The sequence below is a fragment of the Notamacropus eugenii genome, chromosome 3, assembly GCF_028372415.1.
Source record: "Notamacropus eugenii isolate mMacEug1 chromosome 3, mMacEug1.pri_v2, whole genome shotgun sequence".
In the NCBI taxonomy this organism is placed as follows: Eukaryota; Metazoa; Chordata; class Mammalia; order Diprotodontia; family Macropodidae; genus Notamacropus; species Notamacropus eugenii.
Genome location: NC_092874.1, coordinates 243491257 through 243518455, shown reverse-complemented (window position 1 = coordinate 243518455; position 27199 = coordinate 243491257). Strand labels below are relative to the sequence as shown.

Here is a 27199-nt window from a genome sequence, read left to right as displayed (position 1 = left end):
GTCTGTGTCATGGGACAATAAGCTCTAAAAGGTTCTACCATTCTGGAAAGCCATTAAGACTCTCTGCACATCTAAAGAGCAAGTCTGTTTTTCAAAGACCAACCTAACGACAGAAATGTTGTTCATTTGTTTCAGTCATGTCCAACTCTTTGTGACCCCACTGGGTTTTTGTTTTTTTGCAAATATACTAGAATGGTTTTCCATTTCCTTCTCTGGTTCATTTTACAAATGAGGAAACTGTGGCCAACAGGATTAAATGACTTGCTCAGCATCATATAGTGAGTGTTAAAAACCAGACTTGAACTAAGGAAAATGATTGTTCCTGACTTCAGGCTGGACACTCTATCCACTGAACCACCTAGCTGCCCCAAGTATGGAGATACACATCACCACCTGCCTGGCCATTTGATGATTTTTTTTTTCTTACTTTGGCAGCCCTTGAAATAAACTAAAATGTAAGGTGACCTTCCATCTCACCTATTCATGTGGGCATTAATAAAACAAAAATCAGCTTTCCTGAGACTGCTGTATGTTTGGTACCATTTCTTCTACCTACTCTACTCTACTGATTCCATTTCTTTTAATGAATTCTTGAGAACTGAGATATTTTTCTGCTAATGTAACAAGATGTCCTGGGAGAGGTAATGAAGTTAATTCTAGTGGATAGTCCCAGGTAAAAATTTCCTCTTGCTACTGAGCCATTAATTTTTCCTGACTGACCATTCCTTCTCTGCCCGTGACAGTTACTCTCGGCAAATCTCTTCACCTCTTGGAACCTTGGCTGTGCTCTAGGCCACTCCCTAAAACTGTATGTTGCAGAGATGTTGCCACTTTGCATTGTGGTAGGAGTTCCCTCACCTGGGAGGTTTCCAATGCCAAAGAAATCACACATCTGGTTCCTATCTCCTTGGCAGTTACAAGCCTGAGTATGAGCTTTTTCAGCCATGCAAAGCTTATATTCCTGCATATCGAACTTCCCTGTGTCAGCATAAACTGACAGGGCTTCAATTTTTTAGGGAATCACTTACTCAGTTCAGAAGAGGAACTGACAGCCACTATTTTTAGAGTAAGAGAAATCAGGTCTTCTGGAGGTGAATAATGTGGAACTGATGCTTCAGGGGTTGGTATGTATATGTACCCTACTTAGGCCTTTGACATCACATCTTAAAAAATGTGATTTTTCTGACTTTTGTAGCAATTACCATAATTAGTCATGTGAATAAGTCCCTCCAAATGCCATACTGATTTAAAGATTCTTTTTTTTTTTTTTTTTTAGTAAGGAGGATATGAATATTATGAGCTGCCTAAAAGGTTGTCCCTTTGATTCAGTGATACCATCTTAGACCTTTATCTTTCACAAGAGATTTAGAACTCTTCCTCCAACTTCCAAAATCCCTTCTGCCTACCAGAATAACAACAGTTGACTAGCAGGGAAAATATTATTTCTCCCAGACTATATCCCCCCCATTCCTATAGTTGACCTCAGAAACCACTTATGAAATCCCATGGCTCATTGTTCTGATGGCTTTCTACTTAAACATGTTTTAACATGTTTAAGTTTAAACATGTTTAACTCTATTATTATCATTAAGATAACCTAAGCTCAATGAAGTTGTTGACCAGAGTACATCTATACTTTGTTTTTTACACCTAGTTTTTACACTAGGGTTGGAGGACCCTAGTAACTAGAAACATATTCTCAAAAACTAAGCAACTATCTAAGACAGCAAGTTATAATGAAGAGGTTAGCTTTCATTGCTGGTTTCTCCACCTAGGAGCTCTCTGTGTCATGTCTCTTTCTTATCTCTATCCCCCAAATACTCAGTTGGATCTGTGATCTCATTAGATCAGGAATTCCTTCTAGACATGCAAATTACAACTAATCCATACTACCATCCTCTGTGACTCTTGTCTGTGTGCTCTTGAAAGTTCACCCCTTCATAGTGGAGGCCATTCTCACTTTCACCCAACATTACAAGGGTACCAGTGGAGGATCTCCTCTCTTTGACTGTCCACTTCTCATCCCTTGCTCTTATAATGTGACTGACCCATCTTCTTTTCCGACATATAATTCCTTGATATGATGCCTTTTAATCCTGTTCCTTCCTTATTGGTTATATGACACAGCATGCTTACCACAGTTTACCTCTCCACTGTCCTTTGGGTGATACACATCTTTAGGCTAAAGATGTGTATCACCCAAAGGACAGTGGAGATCTCACTGCCATATAGCAAAACCCATCAAATAATTAGTATTGAATTGAAAGGGCTTTGCTTTTATTGGAAATTTGGGATCCACAAGAGAGCTTTTCAATTTCTCAAAAGCAGTCCACTCCTCACTTTTCCTCTTATGCAATTTTGGACCCAACCTATTGTCCTTCTTTACTGTCTGTCTCAGTTATACAATCTGTTAGACATACTCTGTAGGGTATCCATCTAAGTGCATGTTAAAATCTGGGCAGTAGACATTCTTCATCCATTTTGTGTTTCCTGTGTGGATGGACAGATCAAACTGAGTGATGACAGATCTCTTCTAAGAGACTGTAATGTTCTGAGACTTGATACAAACATGAGCATCTGGAGGACTTTAGTACCCACTGGAAATCCTTCTATTTGGACTATATGTACTGGATCTTCACCACCATTTCTGTGAATACCTTTGTTTCTGTAAGCTGTGAATACCTTTGTCCAGCATACGTACACACACACACACACGTAACATATGTAACATGTTACAGCAGCCTTAGCTGCTGTTAACTATCAAAGGGCTATTTATGTTATATTTCTCAAATAAAATGGTGATGATGATAGCTGACATTTATATGGTGCTTACTATGTGTCAGGCACTTTACAAATATTTTATTTTATCTTTACAAGAGAGGTAGGTGCTTTTATTATCCCCATTTTGCAGTTGTGAAAACTAAGGCACTAAATGACTTGGCCTAACACAGTGCCCGGCACATAGTAGGTAATTATTAAAAGCTTGTTTCCTTCCCACTAATACCCTTGTCAAAGATGCACTCTGTTTGTGTACAAATGACTCTCATCAAGAAAGCTAATGTTTTCTAAGTTACTTTTTTCATTATTAATAAGGTCCAAGAAAGACTTATATGAACTGATGCTGAGTGAAGTGAGCAGAGCCAGGAGAATTTTATTCACAGTAACAGCCACAGTGTGCAAGGACTGTTTTTGATAGACTTAGCACTTCACAGCAATGCAAGGACCTAAAACATTCCCAAAAGATTCATGATGCAAAATGCCATTCACATCCAGAGGAAGAACTATGGAGCTGGAGTACAGAATGAAGCAGACTATTTTCTCCTATGTTATGTTTTGTTTTTCTCATTGTTTCTCCCATTTGTTTTAATTTTTCTGTGCAACATGACTAATGTGAAAATGTGTTTAATAGGAATGCATGTGTAGAACCCATATAAGATTGCATACCATCTTGGGGATGGAGGGGGAGAAAATTTGGAAATTATGGAAGTAATTGTTGAAAACTGAAAACAACTAAATTAATGAATTTTGAGAAAAAAATTAAGAAGGTCCAAGATTTGGCCATGCTTTTGTTATCTTCCTCTCCTTCACATTCCTTGTATGTTGGCTCTTTAATGCCCTCACAGTTGTATCATCTACAGCTTAGGTATTCTTTATATAGAATTGGTACAAGCTGGCGATTTTCTCATCTTTTTTCCTCTTCTATACTATTTCTTTTTTCTCTATTAACACATCTTGGACCGTGGTGTTTGTGTACAAATATAGTAGAGAAAAGTTTATAGTGAGTACAGCGAAAAAAATGAGAGTTAAAAGACATCATCTTAGTAAATTTTGCTCTAAATTCTAGTTTGATAGACTTGTAAATTGTAGCTACAGGATTTAGGAGTCCAACAGTCCCTTCCTTCTTAAGGTCTGAACTACCCGATTTATGTCTTCTGGACTTTAATTTCCCCTTTTATTAAATAATAAACTATTCTGACAGTAGAGTAAGTGAATTGATTGTTCCTTATTCAGTTATTTCATGTCATTTCTTATTCAGTTCAGTTTAATAGTATGCAAAGGTACTGTAGTAGGCACTGGGAAAGATAGACAATTTAGCTTAGCCATGTTTCTGCTCTCATGGAACTTCATTATGTCATATATAAATAAGTAGAAAGTGCTGCATGAGTAACATTAACAAAATGTTATCATGGGGGGGGGGTTGGTTCTTTTTTGGGGAGGGAGGGGACCATTAATATCTGAAGTCAGAGAAGGCTTCATGGAGGAGGATGAGGAGCATGCATTATTAAGTGCTTCCTCTATATTAGCCTCTGTTCTAAGTGCTAGAATTTGAAAAAAAAAAGGCAAAGCAAAGTCCCTAACTTCAAGGAACTCACATTCTAATAGGGAGACAGTGTACCAGAAAAAGTGCCTGTGATATACATACAGTATAAATGAAAAGTAGTCTCAAAAGGAATGTTGGACAGGGCAGTTCTGCCTCTTGCAGAAGGTGGGATTTGACCAGAGTTTTGAAGTAAGATAGGGCAGCCAGGAGAAAAAGGTGAGCAAGGAGAACATTTTAGACATGGAGAGGGTCACCCATGAAAAGGCATGTAGTCACTTGTGACCCAGTACTACTGGATTGATACCCTCAAAAAGATCACTGAAAGAAGAAAAGGATCCATGTGCCCCAAAACATTTTTAACAACTATTTGTCATGTCAAGGAACTAGAAACTAAGGGGATGCCCATAATGCGGGGAATGACTGAACAAATTACAGTATAAGAATGTGTTAGAATACCGTTGTGCTATAAGAAATAATGAAGGGCATAATATCAGAAAAAGCTGAAAAGAACTGCATTAACTGATGCTGAGTTAAGTGAGAACAAGAAAAACGTTTTATACAATAACATTGCCAAGGCAAACAACTTTGAAAGATTTAAGAATTTTGATCGATACAGGGATGGGCTGTGACGAAACAGGCTGCCCCCCTCCTGACAGAGGGGCAATATACTCAGGGTGCTGATTGAGATTTTCTTTTGGAATCATTAATGCAAAATTTGTTTTGACTGTCCATATTTGTTACAAGGGACTTGTTTTTCTTTTCCCTTTTTTCAATTGGATTGGGCAAGGTAGAGGGGAAATATTTTTGTTAATAGGAATAAAATTAAAGAAGCAAAATAAACAAGGTATGGGAATGTGAGAAGGGAGTTTCTTTGTTCAAGGAAGATCAGTGCTGCTACATTAAAAAATAGGTGGAGAAAATGGCCGAGTAACAGCACAGACTTTCTAGAGTGCTCCCGCCAAGCCCAGCCAAATACCTGTACAAAATGGCTCTAAACAAATTCTGGAGCTGCAGAACCCACAGAATGATGGAGTGAAGCAAATCTCTAGCCCAAGACACCCTGGAAGGTCTCTGGGAAGTGTCTGTTGTGCCATAGTAGAAGCACAGCACAGATCAGCATTGGTTGCACTGGCACAGACAGAACCTGAGCAGGCCTTGGGGAGATTGAATCTCTCACACCTGTGGCAGTTTCCAGACTTCAGGACCCCAAAATGCTGAGGACAAATTGGAAAGTCAGTGGAAAAAACCTGTGGGACCACTGTGGGAGAGCGGGAGTGGTCCAGCACCAGGGTGGCAGAGCTAGGAGGGGGCAGAGGAACCCACAGCAGCCACAGGAGCAGCAGGGGCAGAGACAGCAACTGTTTCTGGAACTCTAGCCCACAGATTGTGGGGGAATCAATTGGCTACAGTATACTCCCCCACCCCCACTGGAAGCAGAGATCTACCATAATAGGTCAAAAGTCAAGTAAATGGCTGAGGAAATGAGCAAAAACCAGATAAAGAATCAGATACTAGAATGTCAGTTTGGTGACAAGGAAGACCAAAGCATGCAAACAGAAGAAAGGAAAGTGAAAGATCCTCCATCTAAAGCCTCCAATAAAAATGTGAATTGGTCTCAGGTTGTGGAAGAGCTGAAAAAGGATTTTGAAAATCAAGTAAGAGATGTAGAGCAAAAATTGGGAAGAGAAATGAGAGTGATGCAAGAAAATCATGAAAAGCAAGTCAATAGATTGCTAAAGAAGACCCCAAGAAATGCTGAAGAAAATAACACTTTAAAAAATAGACCAACAAAATAGCAAAAGAGATCCAAAAAGCCAATGAATGCCCTAAAAAGCAGAACTGGCCAGATGGAAAAGGAGATCCAAAAGCTCACTGAAGAAAATAATTCCTTAAAGGTTACTGTGTGTGTTCCTCCTTCCTTGCTGAAGAAGACCATGCCATCAGAGAAATAATGACATGACTTGCACTTGACTTTGTTTTGAGTGAGGGAGGGCTGTGCAGGTCACCAACCTCACTTCTCCTCCAGAGCCATCTGAATCCAGTGACCACATATTCCTCAGGATGACTGGAGATGACCCAGGGTGAGGCAATTGGGGTTAAGTGACTTGTCCAAGGTCACACAGGTAGTGTCAAGTGTCTAAGGTGAGATTTGAACTCAGGTCCTCCTGACTCCTGCACTGGTGTTCTATCCACTGTACCATCTAGCTGCCCTCCTTAAAGGTTAGAATGGAGCAGATGGAAACTAATGACTTTATGAAAAATCAAGAAATTATAAAACAAAACCAAAGGGATGAAAAAATAACAGTGTGCAATATCTCATTGGAAAGACCTGGAAAATAGATCCAGGAGAGACAATTTAAAATTTATGGGACTACCTGTAAGCCATAATCAAAAAAAAGAACCTATACATCATCTTTCATGAAATTATCAAGGAAAGCTACCCTGATAGTGGGTAAAATATTAAAAGAATCCACTGATCACCTCCTGAAAGATATCAAAAAAGAAAAACTCCTAGTAATATTGTACTCAAATTCCAGAGTTTCTAGGTCAAGGAGAAAATATTACAAGCAGCCGGAAAGGAGCAATTTGAGTATTGAGGAAATACAATCAGAATAACACAAGATCTACAGCTTTTACATTAAGAAATTGCAGGAGTTGGAATATGATAGTCCTGAAGTCAAAGGAGCTAGGATTAAAACCAAGAATCACCTACCCAGCAAAACTGAGTATAATACTTCAGGGGAAAAGAATAGTCATTCAATAAAACAGAGGACTTTCAAGCATTCTTGCTGAAAAGACCAGGGCTGAATAGAATATTTGACTCTCAAACATGAGAATCAAGAGAAGCATGAAAAGGTAAACAGGAAAGAGAAATCATAAGGGACTTACTAAAGTTGAACTGTTTACATTCCTGCATGGAAAGATAATATTTGTAACTCTTGAGACTTTTCTCGGTGTTTGGGTAATTGGAGAGGTTATATACATATAGACAGAGGGTAAGTTGAATAGGAAGGGATGCATCTAAAAAAATAAAATCAAGGGATGAGAGAGGAATATATTGGGAGGAGAAAGGGGGAAATGGAATGGGGCAAATTATCTCATAAAAGAGGCAAGAAAAAACTTTTAACGGAGGGAAAAAGTGGGGAGGTGAGAGGGAAAAGTGAAGTTTACTCTCATCACATTTGGCTTAAGGATGGAATAACATGCACAATCAATTTGGTATGAAAATCTATCTTACACTATAGAAAAGGAGGTGAGAAGAGAACAAGTGGGGTGTGGGGGGGATGATAGAAGGGAGGGCAAATGGAAGGAAGGAGTAATCAGAAGTGTGAATACTTTTGGGGAGGGACAAAGTCAAAAGAGAGAATCGAATAAATGGGGGGCAGGATAGGATGGAGGGGAATATAGTTAGTCTTTCACAACATGACTTTTAGGGAAGTCTTTTGCATAACTTCACATGTATAATCTATATTGAAATGCTTGCCTGATCAGTGGGGATGGATGGGAATGGAGGAAGGGAGAGAAGTTGGAAGTCAAAGTTTTAAAAATGAATGTTAAAAATTGTTTTTAACATGTAACTGGGAAATAAGAAATACAGATAATGGGGTATAGAAATCTATCTTGTCCTATAAGAAAATAGAAGAGATGGGGATAACGGAGGAGTGTGATAGAAGGGAGGGCAGATTGAGGAAGGGGATCATCAGAATGCATGGTATCTTGGAGTGGTTGATGGGAGAGATGGGGAGAAAATTCAGAACTCAAAATCTTGTGGAAATGAATGTTGAAAATGAAAAATAAATAAATTTTTAAAAAAATTTTAAAAGTAGGTAGATAGTAATAAAGTGTAAAAACCTTAGAAAGATAAGACAAGGTCAGATGTAAAAGGCAAAGGTATGGTTTTATATTTAATCCGGTAGTTAGGATAGGTAACCACTAGAGTTTGAGTAGGGCAAGACATAAATTTTTGAAAATCACTTTAGCATCTGAATGAAGAATGAATTGACTTGGGAAAGACTTCAGGCAGGAAGACCAATCAGAAGGCTATTGAAATATTCTAACCATCAGGTAATGAGGGGCAGCTAGGTGACCCAGTAGATATCGTGCTGGATCTAAAGTCAGGAAGACCTCAGTTCAAATCCAGCTTCAGATACTTACTAGTTGTATGAGCTTGGGTAAGTCACATAACCTCCATTCAATTCAATTTCCTCATCTATAAAATGGGGATAATAATAGCATCTACCTCCCAGAGTTATTGTGAAGATCAAATGAGATAATATTTTGAAGAGCTTAGCACTATACCTGTAGGAGCTATATAAACGTTAGCTATTATGATGGATGCTGATGGTGGTAATGACTATGATAAGAATCTGTAGCAAAGTGATGGCCGTGTAAGTGGAAAGAAGGACACGTACAAGAGATTTTGTAAAGTTAATATAACAGTTGACTGACCCTACTCTGTCAGGGCCAGACCTGTAACATTTTACTCCCTTCAGGGTTCTCAGTTACTCTGAAGGGGTTTAGGGGAATCTTTCTTCTCTGCCATCATCTAGAGACCCAGTGGCTGTGTCCCAGGTGCATTTAACCACTTAATACCAGGTTGTTTTTACCAAGGAATATTTAGTCCAAAGACATAGAATGAACAAACATACAGACATTTCCTCCAGTAACTCAGGGACATACTGCCCCTTCTTACCACCTCAATCTGTGGGGAACAATGGAGGAAATAGGTTTTCAACTTAGCTCAGTTCCTACATGGCATTGGTCCCACCAAGTTCACTTCCAAAGATAGAATATCTGCTAGTTTCCACTGGACTAGAGTCCCAGAACCCTTGTTCTTTGTTCCTTAGGGTATCACTGCTAGATGGACTGTAATACTTATCCTAGAGTCCTGGATCTTTATGAGTTGAGCTACCAGGCTATCTCTCTCTCTCTCCCCCTTCCTCCCTATCCTTCTCCCTCTCCATCCATCCATCTGTCCATCCGTCTGTTTGTCTGTCTACCTACCATCTATCTAATCTATCTATCTTGTTCAGTTGTTTTTCAGTCATGTCTGACTCTTTGTGATCCCATTTGGGGTATAGATACTAGAGTGGTTTGCCAGTTCCATCCTCAGTTTATTTGATAGATGAGAAAACTGAGGCAAACAGGGTTAAGTGACTTACCCAGGATCTCACAGCTAGAAGGTGTCTGAGGCCACTTTTGAATTCAGGAAAATGAGTCTTCCCGACTTCAGATCTGGCACTCAATCTACTAGGGTGCCACCTAACTGCCCGTATATGTCTAATTATCTACATACCTACCATATATTTACCTCTCTGTTCACTTATCTACTCACCTACCTTATCTGTCAATCTGTCTTTTCTAGCTACCCTATCCATTTGTCCACCTAACTTATCTGTCGACCCATGGTTTATGTATATACATGTGTATGTAAGAATCTGTGTTTTCATCTATGGGGACATTCCAACTACTGGGGCAAAACATCTGTTTTTAGACTTAGTCAACTGTCTTTTTGAAAGAGATTCCGTGACTGAAAAAAACATAATTTTGCAACCAGCATAAGGCTCATGGCTGGGTGTCTGAATGTCCATCTACTCGGTGTATATCTTGTACGTATCTAGTTATTTGAATTTGTCTCCTTTATTAGAATACATGCCTTCTGAGGGAAGAAGATGTCTTCTTACTCGTTTTTGTATCTCCAGCACTTAGCACAGTGCCCACAAATACTAAATGCTTAAATGCTCACTGACTGAACTTTATCTAGGCTTTCTCTCTAATGATCAATGGTCACTGAGCCCCTGACTGCAAGGTGGCCCAGCTCAGAAATCTGTCCCAAGCTTTCATGTCATGGCCATGGCCTTCAAGGACCCACACGCACTTCTGACCTTGATTAGGCATTATAACCGGCCTGCAGAAGTTTTATATGAATAATTCACATTTATATAGTGCTGGGTATTTCATTTACCTGGCCACTTCTCCAGAAGTATCCTTAGACAGGCAACAATCTGCTCCTCAATACTTCAAAAATATTATGTTGCTGTTTCGTTCATGGGAAAGTTGATGAAATGGTTTAATATCACTCTTTGAGTGCTAAGTTGAGAATAACAGGGCTTTTTACTACTGAATAATCTGACGACGACCCCTTTCCTCATACTATTTATCTAAAGGATGTGTTAGCCAGGCCATGTTAGTATTAACTTGCAAAAAAATCATTGTGCTGCCTTGGGTGGGATTTAATCAAGCCTTGTCCTCTGATTAAAATGCACTGTTCAGAAGGAAAATTGATTAACAAAATGAAAAAATCTAGAGTGTTTTCTATGCAAACAGTCATCAGTGTATCTTACACAATATAGTAGCCCATAAATCACCACAGTGCATAAGTGCTTTACTGTTGATATAAATATCTTAATGACTGAAACCTCTTTAACCATGAATAATTTATGTCTGTATGATTCTTTTTTCACACCCAGGCTTTACTTCAACATGATGAATTAATCCTCTGTCAGGGGCTGTGAACTTGATTTCATTCTGATTTTTCTTTCTTCTGTTTATTTCTTCTCATGCTGGTATGCCTGTTTCTTCTCTCCTGCCATCTTTAACTTGTCTTTCCCCCCCAAAATCTCTCTCCCTCCCTCGTCAACCTATATCACTTTGATTTTCCTTTGCATCTTGCTAGATATCTTAGTAAAATGCTGGAGCATCTCTGCCATTTTTCATAAGGACTTTTGTGACTTATTTGCAGTAGCATTTGAGATATCCAATTGACTTTTCTTTTTTGTTGGGAACATGCATCTGAGGAAGAAGTGACAAATGCTCTGACTTTTTATCATCAGTGAAGGCGATCAGGTGTCAAGAACTTTCCAAATGATATTATTGGCCTTGATTGGAAGTAGTTCCTTATCCTTTGCTTTATAATTGTTTCTGTGGGTATTGTTTAGCATAAAAAATAATGGCCAAGCAACTGCACAACTTCTGAGTTAGGTCTTTTTTGCATAAGTGCTGCCCCCATGACTTGCTCTGATACATCAGTCTCTACAAAAAGTCTTGGTGCCATAACAGGAATGCCAGCGCAAGTTCTCGAGACTTGAAAGATGCCTACTTTGTTTCGTCTCTAGAGAAATTTAGTCTCTTTTCTTAAAAAGCCAGTGCAAGAACTTTGTGAGCACCCCATTGAAAAGAATCTCAGAGAAGTTGCCAGTTCCAAGAAAATGTTAGCCTATTTATAGCTTGCATATAACCTGGATTCATTCCAGGTCTTTCTAGTCTAAAATAAATCTTAAAAGTATTCATTTAGGCTATTGAAAGGTCATTTCTCCATCTTATCATTCAAGCAATGGTGCCATGCACTAAGTAATTCCTCCTTTAGGTGAGAGACTTGTATAAAAATATTGAAAATGTCAACATCAACAACAGATTATCATAGAATTATAGATACTTGGAGTCTAGGAGAACTCTTGACCAAATCTGTTCCTGATGCTCTTAAAACATTCCTAACAAGTTTTGTTTCCAATCCAGTCCAATAAACATTTACTATTTAATTCTTCCCTCTGTCTCAGTGGTCTAGAGTATACCCCTTCAACAATATTGCTTTTTATTTCTGACTCCTTTGATCCTTAATCAAGTATTTTCTCTAGCATTTCACTCCTGATTTCTGGATTTCCTTGAAGATAGCTCCTTAATGTTACCCAAGTGCCATTTTTTTCCTTTTCTGTAAAGTGTAACTTTCCAATACCAAATTCTGGTCATTAAGTCCCTTGACGTTGTGTTAGTGATAATCAATAAAGTCAAGTTTTCTCCTTTTACTTTGTTGTCATTCAGTCTTCGGTCATGTTTGACTCTTTGTGACCCCATGGACTACAGCATTCCAGAACCTTCTGTCTTCTGCTATCTCTTGAAGTCTATCCAAGTTCATATTCCCTTGACTTAGGACTTCTAATTCTCCCTATTAATAAACACCTATACTTTCTGCATTATATATGCTGTAGCTACCTGGGGCCATAGGTTTGATTGCTGCCTCTTATATATTCTCTCTCATGGATTATGTCTTCTATTCTTTCTCCTCCATTATACCTGTTATTATAATAGCTTTCTGTGATAATAATAACTAACATTAATATATTGCTTTAAGATTTACTCAGAACTTTATATACACATATCTATGCATGTAATATTATATATTACCTCGAATATGCATATATATTTATACATATAACAAGTTCTCAAGACTTGAAAGATGCCTGTTTCATTTAGTCTCCAGAGAAATTTAGTCTTTTTTCTTAAAAGTCAGTGCAAGAACTTTGTGAGCACCCCACTGAAAAAAGTCTCATAGAAGTTTGCCTGTTGTTGTAGGAGTATACTCTAGACTGCCTTGACAGAGGGAAGAATTAAATAATAAATGTTTATTAGACTGGATTGGAAACAAAACTTTTTAGGAATGTTTAAGAGGATCAGGAACAGGTTTGGGTAAGATGGTCACTGATGTTCTTTGTGCCTCTAAGTGTAACATCTCACTGGATCCTTACAACAGTGTGAAGTAATTTTTTTTTTTATCTCCATTTCTCAAATTAGGAAGCTGAGGCTGAAAGCCGTTTAGTGTTTTGCCCAGGGTTACACACAATTAGTATCTGGTCTGAGGCAGGATTTTAACTCATATTCCTGACTTCTAAGTCTAGCTTTCTACCCACTGTACCACCCAGCTGCCTAATATCAGGTTTGTCAACTTTATGTGAGCAGATTTCTCCAGAAGGAAAAATTGGTACATCAGAGGAGTTGGTCAGTCAACAACCTTTTATTAAGTATTTACTGTGTGCCAGGTAGTCTGCTAAGGACTGAGGATATAAACAGAGGCAAAAAAAAAAATGCATTTTCTGCCTTAAAGGAGATCACATTCTAGTCAGGCAAGATAACATACAAACATTTTCTACATAGAAGATCTATACTGTGATGATCTCAGAGGGAATGTATTAGCAGTGGGGAGGACTGGAGAAGACCTCCAGAAGAAGATGAAGTTTAAGCTGATTCTTGAAGGAAGCCAGGAAAGAAAGGTGAGGGAGGTGAAGTGAGGAGAATGCTCTAGCCATGAGAGACAGCCAAGGAAAAGGCATAATACTGGGAAATGGAATGTCTGTAATGAGCGAGGAAGTAAGTCAATGTACCTGGGCTGTAACATGGAGGGAAGTCAAGTTTAAAGGAGACTGGTGCCAGTCTATTATCTCTCCTAAGGGGTATAAGTTGGTATTCATTATGTCCAAGTCTAGTATTGAAGACTTTTCCTCTTGTACCTAATTCTAAGTCTCACAAGATTCAGTTCTCCCATAAATTCCACTTAATATAAATCCTGGCCCCTGCATCCTTCCTTCAGGATATGTGAAAGAAGAAAAGGGTAGAAGTTGTAGGAAGTTACTTCACTGAGCTTGTTACAGTTAATGCAGGATCACAGCTCTCCTCCTTAACTGGGGGGAAAAGAACAGAGAAATTCCAGTCAGTTATTGTTATCATCACCAAAATCTCTGCTATACTTTGTCTTGAATAGATACTCACAAAGTTCACTTCTCTTGTTTATTTAAAGAATGAGTCAGCTCACAGGATGGAGATGTCCCAGGAAGGTAATTGATTAGGCAATTGGACCTAGTTAAGGTGGAAACTAATCTAGAGTTATCTCTTTACTGAACAAAGCTTGTGATCCCCTCATTCTTTAGTGTTATCTGGGTTGCATAGATTTTAATTATAGGTAGTAGTCCTGGAGATGATGTCCAACAGCTCTCAGAGTCTGCTTGAGATTGGTTCCTATTTGAAGAAACTACACCTGCTTACATCCTATTCAATATGAGGTTTTGTATTATGGCAACTGTGGCAACCCAGAGACACCATCATATTGCCACTTTACTTTAAATTATGCTCAGAACTCAAATCCCCAGAAATCATTTGGTTGAGGATAGAGATAAAAGCAGAAACAATATTGTGATGGAAACATAACTATGGACTACCTACTCAGGAGAAGGCAATAAATGATGAGTTCCAGAAGTAGATGATAAAACTGGCACACAGGCATGATATGGTCATGATGAGGGACTTTGCCTGTCTGGATATCTGCTAGAGCTGTTTCTGCCCAACATGAAAGACATAATACTTCTTCAACTGTTTATTGGTGGAGGTTAGTCTATCACAGTGCTTCTTAAACTGTGGGTTGCTACCCTATCTGGGGTTGCGTAACTGAATGTGGGGGTCATGAAAAACTTGGTAACAGAAAAAGTTTTCTGAATGCACAGCAAACAAAAAATTAATTCAAAATCAAACGTATAATGAATTGGAGCTGTTTCTGGCAGCGCTTGCTTTGCATGACTTCACTGCAACCTTGGTTCTGAAAACACAACGTGCATACTTTGCACTGCACGTGTACTCACGCAATGCTGACAAATGCTGCCAGAAACACCTCAGCTCAGATGAAACTGTTGTATGTTATGAATTGCAATGTTTTTACTGTGCATATGAAGTTTTCTGCTCTTACAGAAACGTCATAGTTTAATTACATAAAATACTTTTCATATTTCCTACCACAAAAATAAATAAGCAAATCAGTCTCATTGGTATGCAAACTTGCTTTTGCCTTTAATAAGTGGTAAAATTACATATATACTAAAGAATTATTTTAAAATGTCTTTATGATTTATTATAAGTAAATGTTTGATTTATATAACTATATACCTGGGGTCATGTAAAAAAATTCTCAGGTGAAAAGGAGTTGAGAGGGGGAAAAGTTTAAGAAGTCCTGATTTATCAAACAATGAAGATCATAACCTTCCAAACACCTTTTCATCCTCTGTAATTATTTCCATTTCTTTACATAGCTCCTCCATTTTGGGGGCTTCTGACTAGATCTTTTAACATCTTTTGGGTACCAGTGCAGCACACAAGCTATACACCTCTTATCCCTTCCCCTTTTCATGTTCCAGTTCAATCTTATTTTCTGGTCATATCTTGGATGATATCACCAAGATTTATACTACCTTTTGTGTTCAAGTTATCATTTGTAATATTATGTAGTCTGTTCATGCCCACTATATGTATCTTCATTGCCCTTTTGAGCACCCATGATTTTGATTCTTTAGAGATTCTGATATCTCATGATTTGTTACCATGCAACATCATATTGATGTTGAAAAACTGGATCCTAGTTTCAGGGAAAAGTTTGAAATTATTGAAAATGCTGTATGATTTCCCAAATGCATTGAGCTGGCCCTATTTTGCTGTTTCTTTCAAAGATATATGTACAGATGGATCAACTTTACGGGCTGTCCATTAAATTGTATATTATAGTCTGGACAGTAGGCATTCTTCATTCACTTGAATTTTTCCTTTGTGGATTGTTAAACCGAAGTCTTTTGAGTAATTGTGAATCTTGTAAGTTCTACAATATTGTGGAACTTAGTGCACAATATTATGTGCAAATAGGCACTATCTGGAGGACTGTACCTACTCTAAAGAAGTCCTCTAGAATCTGTGCTGGACATCCTCCGTGATAATGGAAAATGCCTTTGGCAAGTTTGTTCCTTCTCTGCTTCCACCTCTTAGAATCTCTAACTTTCTTCAAGGATCAGTTTGTGACCTGCCTCCTATGATGATAATAATAAGCATTATTGTTACCAATAATGATTACAAGTACCGATAATTATTACCCCTAATTATTATCAGTAGTAATAACAGCTAACATTACAAACAATGCTTTAAAGTTTGAAAAGTATTTCCTATATTGTTTCATTTTGTCCTCACAACAATCCTGGGAGTAGATGCTATAATCATACTATTTTACAGATGTGAAACTGAGGCAGACAGAAACTAAATGACTTATGCAAAGTCATGCAGTTATTAAATGTCTGGGGCCAGATTTGAACTCAGGTCTTCCTGATTCCAGTCTAGTGCTCTATCTGCTATTCCATCTAGCTGCCTTTGGGAAGCCTTTTCCAGCCCCTCTATTTTTTTAATGCTCTCTCTATTCTCAAGAGATCTTGTGTATACTTATCTGTTTATATGTTGTTTCTTGATGATAGAATTTAAGCTCTTTCTGAACAGAAGCTGATTTTGTCTTCTATCCTTATGTCCCTGGGCTTTAGTGGCTGTACCTCACTTAATAAGTACATATGAGATTGGACAGGATTGGATATTATTATTAATAATCAAGAGATGGTTGAGCAAAATTATCTGTGTCATCGCATCTACCGGCAATACTAATATGATTTAATGCCTTTTCTTCTATGAGATAAATGAAGAGGGGGATCATAATATCTGCCTTTTAGTATTTGAAGGACTATCACATTGAGGAGATACTAGACATTTTGGTTCTAGAAGCTAGAATGATGAGTTCTGGATAGAAGTTACATGGAGGCAGGTTTCAGCTGGATATAAAATCAAGGAAATTAGAGGAGTCCAAAAGTAGAATGATGTCAGGAGTTAGTAACCACTTGATCTACCTGTGTATGAAAGAAGTCTACCAATCTATGTTCCCAGGGGAATCAGGAAAGCACAGACTATGTTGCGAAAGATGTTCCTATCAGTGTATTATGACACATATGATATATTCTTTGCATGTTATAGTTCTGTATGATTGAATTATTATCAATACTGATAATATCCGGCCCTCTTTTTTATTTTTAAATTAAATTTCCAACAGATTCAGTGGCAACAGCTTCTGGGCCGCTGCTTGTGGAAGTTGCCAAAACCCCTGGTTCCAGCCTTGGTGTTGCACTGAGTACCTCAATGTGCTGCAACAAGCAGGTCATCATCATTGACAAAATCAAATCTGCAAGTATTGCTGACAGGTGAGTATCCATGAAGATGCTTCATCTTCTAAACTGCATGGCAAAAAACAGCAAGAAAAACCAAATAAATAGAAAAGCTAAAAATTAAATGTCCTTGCCATTTTCTACAGGTTTTATTTAGAGAGACATGTTACTGTCGTGGGGCTTTAAAATTTACCTACCCTACCAATAACCTGCCCTACCCACAATGGAAGTCTCCATTAAAGGGTTCTCTCCAGATGTTTGGTTTGGCCATTGATACAATTTTTTCAGTTTGTTTGTTTTTTTTTTTTAAACAAACTCTCCTACCATGAAATGCCACCAAAACCTTCTATTATTTCCATAGAGAAGTCAAGCAATTCTTTCTTTGTGATGTAGTGAAGCATCCAAAGGAGTTAAACCCTATAGCCATTATTTTCCCTAAACGAAAAAAAAATTGACTACCTGGCTAGAATCCTTAAAAGAAAAGCCCTGCACTGTGAAACAGCTGTCATGGTGTGTTAATCTTAAGGTTTTACAACCTTGAAGTGTCCCTTTAAGGTGCATTTATCATTCCTACAACACAATAAAAATGAGACTCCTTTACCTTAGGTTTTTTTCCTTCTAATTATTATTTTAGAATTTGCTGAGGTTGATAGGAGGGAAAGAAAGACTGGTTTCCCACCAACAAAATCATTTTACAGTTCCTGATAAGAAAGACTTCATTTCCTCTATTTGAAGTGACCCAGCACATTCAAATGAAATTATGTTTACAGATAGAAAAGATGATTAAAAACACTTTTTGCCCTGACAGGTAGGCTACTAAAGCTGTGGAATAATTTTTTTAAATTTTATTTTGAAATATACTTTAGGAACCAGACTCTTCTGCATACTCCTAACTCTTTTCTCCCTCTCTCCCATTTCTCCCCAGTCTTACCCCTCACAGTAGGACTATGAGCAGCAAACCCCTGTCGTGGTCAGTCTCCAGCTCCACGGTGGTCTTATCCTACACTAAAGTCTTTAACAGCCATTGATCTGGGGGTGCTCTCCAGTTCAGTGGTGCAGGATGCTTTAATTTCTCCCTCTTGTGTTTTCCCCATTCCACAGTGGGTAACCAGTTAAAGGAGCTGTCCACTTGAGTGGTGTGTCAGGATGCTGACTGCTGTGTTTGCATTTCTTACCTCATCCAGTAGCCAGTTTCCTGAGTGCAGCCAGATGTTGCAGCTAGCCCCCTTTCCCTTGTCCCAATCTTCCCCTCAAGTCACCATGGTTTCATGACTTGTTTGAATCTTGCATAATCTCCATCAACATTTACAGTTTCTGTTCTGATAAATGTTTAACTTTGGAATAACAAAACAGAAAGAAAATGGTGAACTGGGTGCTTATGTGAGAGGGGTCTTACCCAATAATTCCCCCAGGGGGTTCTCGTTATTCTCTTCTCATTCACACATGTATTAGTCAGCTACCCCATTCCAATTCTTTGAGTAATATCTTGGGTTATTGCGAAATTACCAACTCATATAGAGATGTGAAGGCCCAAGGGAAGAAAAACTGAAAAAAATTCAAGGGGAAGGAGAGAAAAAAGTGTTTTCTAAATTATTTCCACATATCTCTCCCCAAAAAGATCAGAAAAGAATGTAAAAAAAATACATTGTTTTCCTGAATTTTTCCATTTTTCCCAAGCCTTCACATCTCTTTGTATATCAGATTTGTATTAAAAGCCTTAAAATTTGACATTGGATGGCTCCTATAACCCTTGAACTTTTCCTTTCTTTCTGGAAAGATAATAAATAACGCTTGTAATTTTCATGAACAGTTTGAAGGAACTAAACATCACATTCCACACAAGGGCCATACTTGATGAGACTGAGTTTTTTTCCCTTTCTGTAGATGTGGTGCATTGCATGTTGGAGATCATATTCTTTCCATCGATGGGACTAGCATGGAATATTGCACCATGGCTGAAGCAACCCAATTCCTTGCCAATACTACAGACCAGGTGAAGCTGGAGATCCTTCCCTATCATCAGACTCGAGTAGCACTGAAGGGACCAGACCATGGTAAGAGGATCTATCTGCATAAATCTCCTTGTATCTCTTTCTTTTCTCCTCACAGTTATTGCTTTGTCCAGGAGAATAAGAAACTGAAATGGAGCTGAAGTGAAGTGTATCTCTGTCCTTTTCAGTATTATAGGCTAACTCGTTTATTGTCCCAGCACCTTTCCCACTGTCTGGCATGTTGTAGGAGCTTAATAAATTCTTCGTGATTGATTATTTATTGATTATCCCCCATCTGACAAGTCCCCTTTTTCAGGCTGTGTGTAGTGTGCTTGAATATACCCTCATGGAAATCCATAAAATGGAGGCATGAAAATAGTTTTAAGACTGTTTATTATAGTCTTGCTTAATGTAAAACAAAGTCCCCCAAGGCCAATGGAGCAAGTGGAAGGGAGGCACTTAGCATTTTTAATGCTGAATTTCCTTCCTAAAAATAAAACAATGAAGCTGTAAAAGGCAGTATGTGTGTTTTAACAGTATTACAACAGATTCCCATACTCCTTCACAATGCTTAAGGATGCTATCTAAATGTTCCTGCTTCAAAGAAGTCAGGAAATAAGCCTTCATTCCTTGTGGAATATTCTTTTTCTCAGAGTTTCAAAAGCATGACCGGTATGCTCTCAAATATTCAGAGCCCAGAAAGAAGAGAGAGATTTCCTTATCAGGTCTGGTCTCATCTCTGAAACTTTTTTTCCTTGGGAATAGAGAAACTCTCCCTTCTCAGATTGGGCACGACATTATCTGATAGTGAACAGTTCTGGTGGAATCAAGAACTGCAAAGTATACTAAGAGGGCCAGAAACTGAACCTCTGATTTCATTGGTATAAATAAATAAATATGTATTATATGTAAATATGAATATTATATATGATATCTTGTAATATAAATATTACATGCAACATATTATAAAGGAAATATAAATATTTTAAATAAATAATATAAAATATTATATATTATATAATAAATAATTGTAAGTTTTATTGATATCAGTAATATTTAAAATATGTAATATAAATCTATAATAATATTTCATTGATATAAATAAGGAGCTTTCGTGATATACATAGCTCCAAGTTATCAAATGCAGCTTAGCACTTTCTGAACAAGCAGTGGACCTCTTCAGTGTCCTAGAGCCCTGAGAAGTGAGATGACTTACCCCTGGTCCCAGCTGGTATGTGTGGGAGGCAGGACTGGAATGCAGGTCTTCTTGGCTTCATGGCCAGCTTTATCTCTTCAGTCTACCATGCTGTCTCTGTAATATTACTCAATGAAGAGCCACAAAGTGTCCAGAATAAACAATAAAGATGTCAAGAATAAAAAGAAGCTCATAAGTTATGGCTTCAAAAGACACAGATGTGCCTATTAATTTTTAAATGCGGTTCAGCTAAGCATCACAAGATGCCCCGTGAATAAGAGCCTCGTGCCCAAAAAAGGCAAGCAGAGAAAGTCCTGTTGTTTTGTTTTCAAAATTTCCCCGTATTTTAGAATTGAAAATAAAAACAACTTAAGCCATGATTTAAAGCTAAGGCTGATTATTTTTCTTATTTTCCACAAACTCATAGACCTCCTCTGGTGCTGATCATTATGTCTCAAAGAGAATTAATATGTGTCTGTACACGTAGGAAGATAGCAGATTTCTCTGGAATTGCTTTCTTGGGTATAGAGAGCTCATTTGTATTGCATGCCTTACACTCTGAAAGCAGTCTGTACTTTTTCTCCCCAGTTTAAGAAGGGGCATCAGGGCTGGGGGATGTGGGTGGGGTAGATAATTCCATACTGAACAAATCAGCTGGATACAACTTTTTAATTAAATAGAGCTCAGACAGCCCTGGAGCTAATGAAATCCACAGTACCCCATCATTCTTACCAGATTTTTAATTTTGCACATTGAGCAAAGTATGGAAAGTATGCTAGGCAGGCAGATTATCCAGTTTTGGGGTTTTTTTAAAAAATCTAGCATCCTGTAAAATATTTTGAGTAACAGTAGACTCCAGATCACAGGACATTCATACAGGTCACAGTGGTGATGGTATTTTCTGACTCACAGATTAAGGGGAAAGACTAAGGTATGAGTATTTCCACAATACTGTGAAGTCTTCATTGCCTTGGCAGGAGTCAAGCCACAGAGTACGTATCTTGAGTGATGCTGGGGTGTTTTTGCTTAAGTTTTATTAACGACTTTTGTTTTTCTATTGTGTTTATTTTGGAATACATTTATTCCTCCTGGTCTCCCCTATCTAATGAGCCTCCCTTTGTAACAAAGGAGACAGCAACAGTTAAGCATTTGAATAATTATACAGTCACGGTTCCCCACCTCTCCAACCAGCCGAGGAAGGTGTATTTCTTCTAGTAATACTGTTTTGTCATAGGAATGTAATATTATCTAAATTCCTCCATTAATGACTCCCAGATCAATTTCTAAATTGTTTTTTTGTTTTTGTAAGCCAATTTATTCTTCTTTCTTTTTATTTTCCCTATATACCAATAATAAAATGTTGGCTCTGAGCAGTTTCCCAACATATTGACAAAGGAATAAAATTATTTACCCTGCACCTCGGTTCAAGTGGCTGATTTTACTGTCTAAACTGCATGTACTAGGAGAAAACCTTAATATTTTTCAGCATACAGTTGGCATAATAGTAATTCACATTCGTGTAGTATTATGGAATTTACACAGTACTTTCTTTCCAGCACCCTGTAAGGGAGGTTATCTGGGTATTATTATCCCAATGTAAAAGATAAGAAAACTGAAACACTGAGAGGGACTTGCTTAAGGTTGCATATCTGGTAAGAGCTGGAGGCAAGTGTTGGTCTTGGGACTTTTGACCTTGAGACCAATATTCCTTCCAGTACCTGACATTGCTACTCATATCTGATACCATTTATAGAGAGGAAACTTGGCAGCTAGGTGATAGAGCTCCAGGCATGGAGTCAGGAATACCTGAGTTCAAATCCAGCCCAGAAACTCACTAGCTGTCTGACCCTGGGCAAGTTACTTACCCATTTGCCTCAGTTTCCTCACCTGCAAAGTGAGCTGGAGAAGGAAATGGCAAACCACTACAGGATCTTTGCCAAGAAAACCCCAAACGGGGTCGTGCATAGTTAGGCATGACTGAAAAAAATGACTCAGCAACAGCCAAACATGGAGAAAATGGATTACCTAGATGATAGGTCTGATCCTACCTCCCACTCTCCCTTCAGAAACTTTTACTTATCATCCTCCAAATGCAGCATACAGGCATCCCTTACTTTGAAAGCATGCATGCATACTGCTAAATTGTTTGGAGAACTCCTTTCTATAAAGGAAATCCTATTTTCCCAGCTTTTTTACATTATAAAATATTGGTTTGTATTCTTGCCAACATATAAACATCCAGACCATTAAAAATAATCCTCAAAATGCCCCAAGTAATAATTAGTAACTCTTTCATTTATTTTCATGCTTTTTCCTATCACATAGATACATAAATCTCTTTGAAAGTATAATGATACTTTCTATCATTTTATATACTTTATCACTGGACACACACACATATACACATGTTTACATATGTACACACATATCCCCCTATATATATATTTGTATGTGTATATATATATGTCATCATATATACTTTACATCAGGAAAATCTCTGTAGCATTTCTTTGACATGCTTGGATAGGAAGAGGCAGAGTACTATTTTATTTTATTTCATTTTATTTTGGTGGACTCATAAAGAATGAAAGTTAACACTGGAAAGAGCAGAGAACCTGGATTCAAATCCTTTGGTGCCTGTAACCTACATGACCTTGAACCAGTCTCTTAACTTCCATGGGCCTCAACATATTCATCTGTAAAATGAGGGGGCTCTACAGATAACTTCTGAAGTCTCTTTCCAGCTTTCATTCTCTGATCCTAACTGCAGGACCAAGGGGATCTATTTTTGTTGTTGTGAAGTGCAGATTGTATAGGCTGTAGGAAGGAAGAGCTGTGAAGTAAAAGGACTGGTCCCAAGCAGAAAACCTGGAAGCCAGCTCTCAGATAAGGGAAGAAAGGTCTACTGTCACCTAGTTGGGTACATACATTGCAGTATTCTGCAGATAATATATACTCAGCCATGGGAGCAGTTCTAAGGCACTTGATTTTTACTTGGTACGGTATTTGATATAGATTGGGAAGTAGAGGGAAACCTTAAGTGAGCCCTTGTAACTTGTGACTTTAGCGGACCTGTCAGTCATCCTTTAGCTTTGGAATTATCCTTCTCTTTTATTTTAATAGAGGTGACAATATAGTACATAATCATCCCAAAACTGAGAATGTCCCACCTCATTATGTGAATTCCTTTTATATTTGCTATCCAGACTATGTCCCTTAACACCATCAAGTCAATTCAACAAACATTTATTAAAGGCCTGTTGTTGCAAGGAACCATGATTAGTGCTGAAGATACAAAGGTAGGGAAAAAATGGTACAGTCTCTGCCTTCAAAGAGTTTGACAATCTAATGGAGTTAAGCCAGGTACACCAAGAGCTACAAAAAAGTCAGAATGTAATACATACATAGGAGTAGTTAAATGAAAGATCTAAGGGAGACATCACTTTTAGCTGTCAGGGCAGTGGGATGGGGAAGGATGGTATATATCAGGTTAGGCTCATAGAGAAGGGAAAATGTGATTCAGACCTTAAAGAAATAGAATATCTCAACAGATGGAGATGGGGAGAGTCTTTTCTAGGCATAGAGATTAGCAGGAGGAAGAAAAGATAAGACAAGATAAGGGGTGATTGTCCATTTTTTTGTTTTTGTTTTAAGACTTGGTCTTCCTCTCTTCCTTAGGCTAGTAGTACAATAGCTATTAGTATGTGCAATCCCAGTACTGATTAGCACAGAAACTTTAACCTACTCCAGTTTCCCTACCTCAGGCTCCTTAGGCAATATGGTGGTCTTCCACCCTAGAGGACTCACCATACTGATGCCTCTCTTAGTGAGGATTCATAGTTGGCTTTTGTTGTACTGTAGCTTAGAATTGCCAAACACTGCCCTCAGCTTCCTGAGCATCAGGAACTATAGGCATGCGTTAGCATGCCTGGTCGAATTGTCCATTTTGTCTGGAACATGAATATGTGTAGTTTAAAACAGAGCTGGAAAAGTGGGCTAAAGTCAAATTGTGACAGACACTAAAGTCCTCAGCTAAAAGGTTTGCATTTTATACCTTCATTAAAAAAAATTAAGTCAAAAATATTTTTAAAAGACAAAGTTCCTGCCTTCAAGGATCTTGATGAGAGAAATGAGAGGATTTAACAATTAATTGGACGTTAGGGGATGAAGAAGAGAGAAGAGACAGAAATGACTGAGTGAATTTTAAGCTGCTTTGACAGAAGAATGGTGATATTTACAAAAAATGAGAGAGAGAGAGAGAGAGAGAGAGAGAGAGAGAGAGAGAAAGAAAGAGGGAGAGAGAGAGTTAGTTCAGTTTTGGCCATATTGAGTTTAAGATAAATGAGCATACACAGAGAGAATATATCTGGTAGTTGGAAATGCAGGCCTGGAGTTCATAAGAGAAATTGGGATTATAGACCCAGATTTAAGAATTTTCTGCATTCAGGTGCTCAGGGAACCATGGGAGTGTGTGAGATCATCAAGGGGGGAAAAACTGTAAAACAGGAGAAGAGAAAGTCAGGGGTGATATCCAGAAGCCAATGCCATGGCAGAGATCAGTGAAAATCTTTGGATTGTAACATTGTACCTGCCTACAGCATAGAAGAAAATGTTTTTTAAAAGTAAAAGTAACATTCAGCAGATACAACAGAAAGAGCATTTCCCCCTTTCTTTTCTTCCCCTCAAAAAAGTCTTGTAAATTTTTTAATGCTTGTCAGAATAAGGAAGGAGAGAAAGGACAATCACTTGACAGGGAAGGAGGGGGAGAGGGCTAGAAGTGGGAAGGTGTCACAGGATCAACACAGCCTTTTACTTTTTTTCAGATAGAAACCTGAGAATATTTCTGGACAGGTGATAGGGGCCAACATAAAGGAATAGTCTGAAGATGCAGGAATGAATTTAAATGACCAGCGGAATAAGGTCCTAGAAGGGGAGGGAGGGGATGAGATCAAGGTCACAGATGGAAGGACCAGCCTTTTTGAGGAGTAGGGCCTTATCACAGACTTTTTTTCTAATTATTTCATGTATGCAAAGTCTTGGCTCTCAAATGAGAAGGGCTATAATTAGCCTCAAGGTCTTTTCTATCCTTTCTATCCCCACTTCAATCAACACAGTGCTGGGCACACAGAAGATGTTTAACAAAGTCTTGCTGACTGATTGACTTTCCAAATGTCATATACCATGACCTTTTCCCCACCACCAAACTGCTTCATTCTCGTATAGCGTTTGCTACCATTAGCCATATCACCTTGACAGGCTCTCATTCCTTGGCTCCCACAATAGCGTCCTTTCCTAGTTTTCTTTCTGCTTTTCTGACCACTATCTTTGAGTCTATCCTGTTTCACCTTCTTCCTCCTACCCCTTAAGCTTCATAATATTATAACAGTAGGAGCAAGGTAGCAGAAGCCAGGATGATAAGTAGCCTCTCAGCTATAAGAAATATAGGCTAATACTATTCCCCAGGGGAAATTTATGACTTGCTCTCTTGAATATTAAATTGTACTGGGGAAATTTCTCTTAAGCAAGGGCTAACTCTACCTCATCTAACTGTAAAAGGCACTAGCTTGGCTAGTGGATGGGAGACAGAATTTGAAGTTAATGAGTATTTTTCTCAGCTCTGAGGCTAATGTGATCATTAATGTGTATCATAAATGACTGAACCTTCCAGCAAGGAGAGGGTTCAACTACTACACTGGGGTGTTACAAGCAACGAGTATTTACAGATAGATTTGCTAATAACGAAAAGCGTACGACCTTAGAGTTAGGAGAAGCAGAAAGATGTATATATGTTGACCTCTATTGTTTTGATCTCATTTTTTTTGAAAATAGCAATTTGAAAAACATAGCAGTTAAGTATACTAAGGAACAATATTGTTTGGGTTCTCCAGATTTGGGTAGGGAAACAAATTTAATAGCAAAGAACACAGAGCATGTTGTTTAGGGAAAGAAATGAAATGCCTCTGAACATCACATTAAAACGATTGAGATGCTTTGCCCTCAAAATATAGCTTATTGTCAAAAATGAACTGAGCGTTTTACAGAAATACAAGTCTAGTAATCAAATACTCATTTCTAGAAAAAAAAAGGACCTTGCTCAGAATCACATAAAATCACGTCACAGGTGGCCAAGATTTCTTTATTATTGGAAGCCCTAGATAATATCCTAGTAGAAATAGTTGATTGTTAAGGATAATCAAATGGCAGTGATAGATGCTGGCTAAATTAAAATGTCAGAGCAATAACTTGTAGTGACTGACATGTAAACTACTCGAATCAGGAGAGAATGTGATTTATCTCTCCCAGTTTTCTTTAGCTTAATATACAAGGGCTGTTAACTGGCTGAGATTTGCAAATCTTTAATTACTAATAGTATGTCATATATCTTGATGGGGTTGACTTTTAAGTTAAAAAATGTTTTTAATCTCAGCAGCTAAGCACAGGGGGAGATTAGAAATTGATTCAATAGTCATCTTAAAAGGAAGAAAAATGGGTTGTAGAAAAGCATGCATTATTCTTGGGAGGATGAAAGGTTTCAATCCCAGATGTTAATCATCTGCTTTGCTGACCACTGAGAAAAAGGGAAAAGCCAAACAAATCTTTTTTCCTTTGCAAACCGCTTTCATTTTGGTCATTTTTTTTCTTTATTTGAACAATTCAGTTACCTTTTCCTCTTTTTTGGTTCTTCCTCTCCTTCTTTCCCCCCTCCCACTTCCTGTCATCCCTTCATGCGGGCAGATAAAGTTCAGAGGAGCAACAGGCAACTTACCTGGGATTCCTGGGCCAGCAACCACAGCAGGCTACTCGCCTATGACCATTATAACACCTACCGCCCTGACCATTGCAGGATGGCAGCCTGGAAATTCCAGAAACCACCTCCTCCGAAAAACCCTTGTAATGTTCCAGGCTTTCTCCT

At 38.2% G+C, this 27199-nt stretch overlaps 1 protein-coding gene across 9 annotated transcripts in view; it reads left to right on the top strand.

Moving 5' to 3' along the window:
• GRIP1 (glutamate receptor interacting protein 1) overlaps positions 1-27199 on the top strand; it is an 806557-nt gene that overhangs the window by 642023 nt on the left and 137335 nt on the right. For 8 of the 9 annotated variants that reach the window (XM_072655295.1, XM_072655296.1, XM_072655294.1 and 5 more), the window contains exons 8-9: positions 16989-17136; positions 18985-19154. In XM_072655295.1, coding sequence (XP_072511396.1) covers positions 16989-17136; positions 18985-19154 — 318 coding nt within the window. Of the gene's footprint in view, positions 1-16988; positions 17137-18984; positions 19155-27021; positions 27178-27199 lie in introns of all 9 variants that reach the window. The other variant, XM_072655298.1, reaches the window with a different exon arrangement.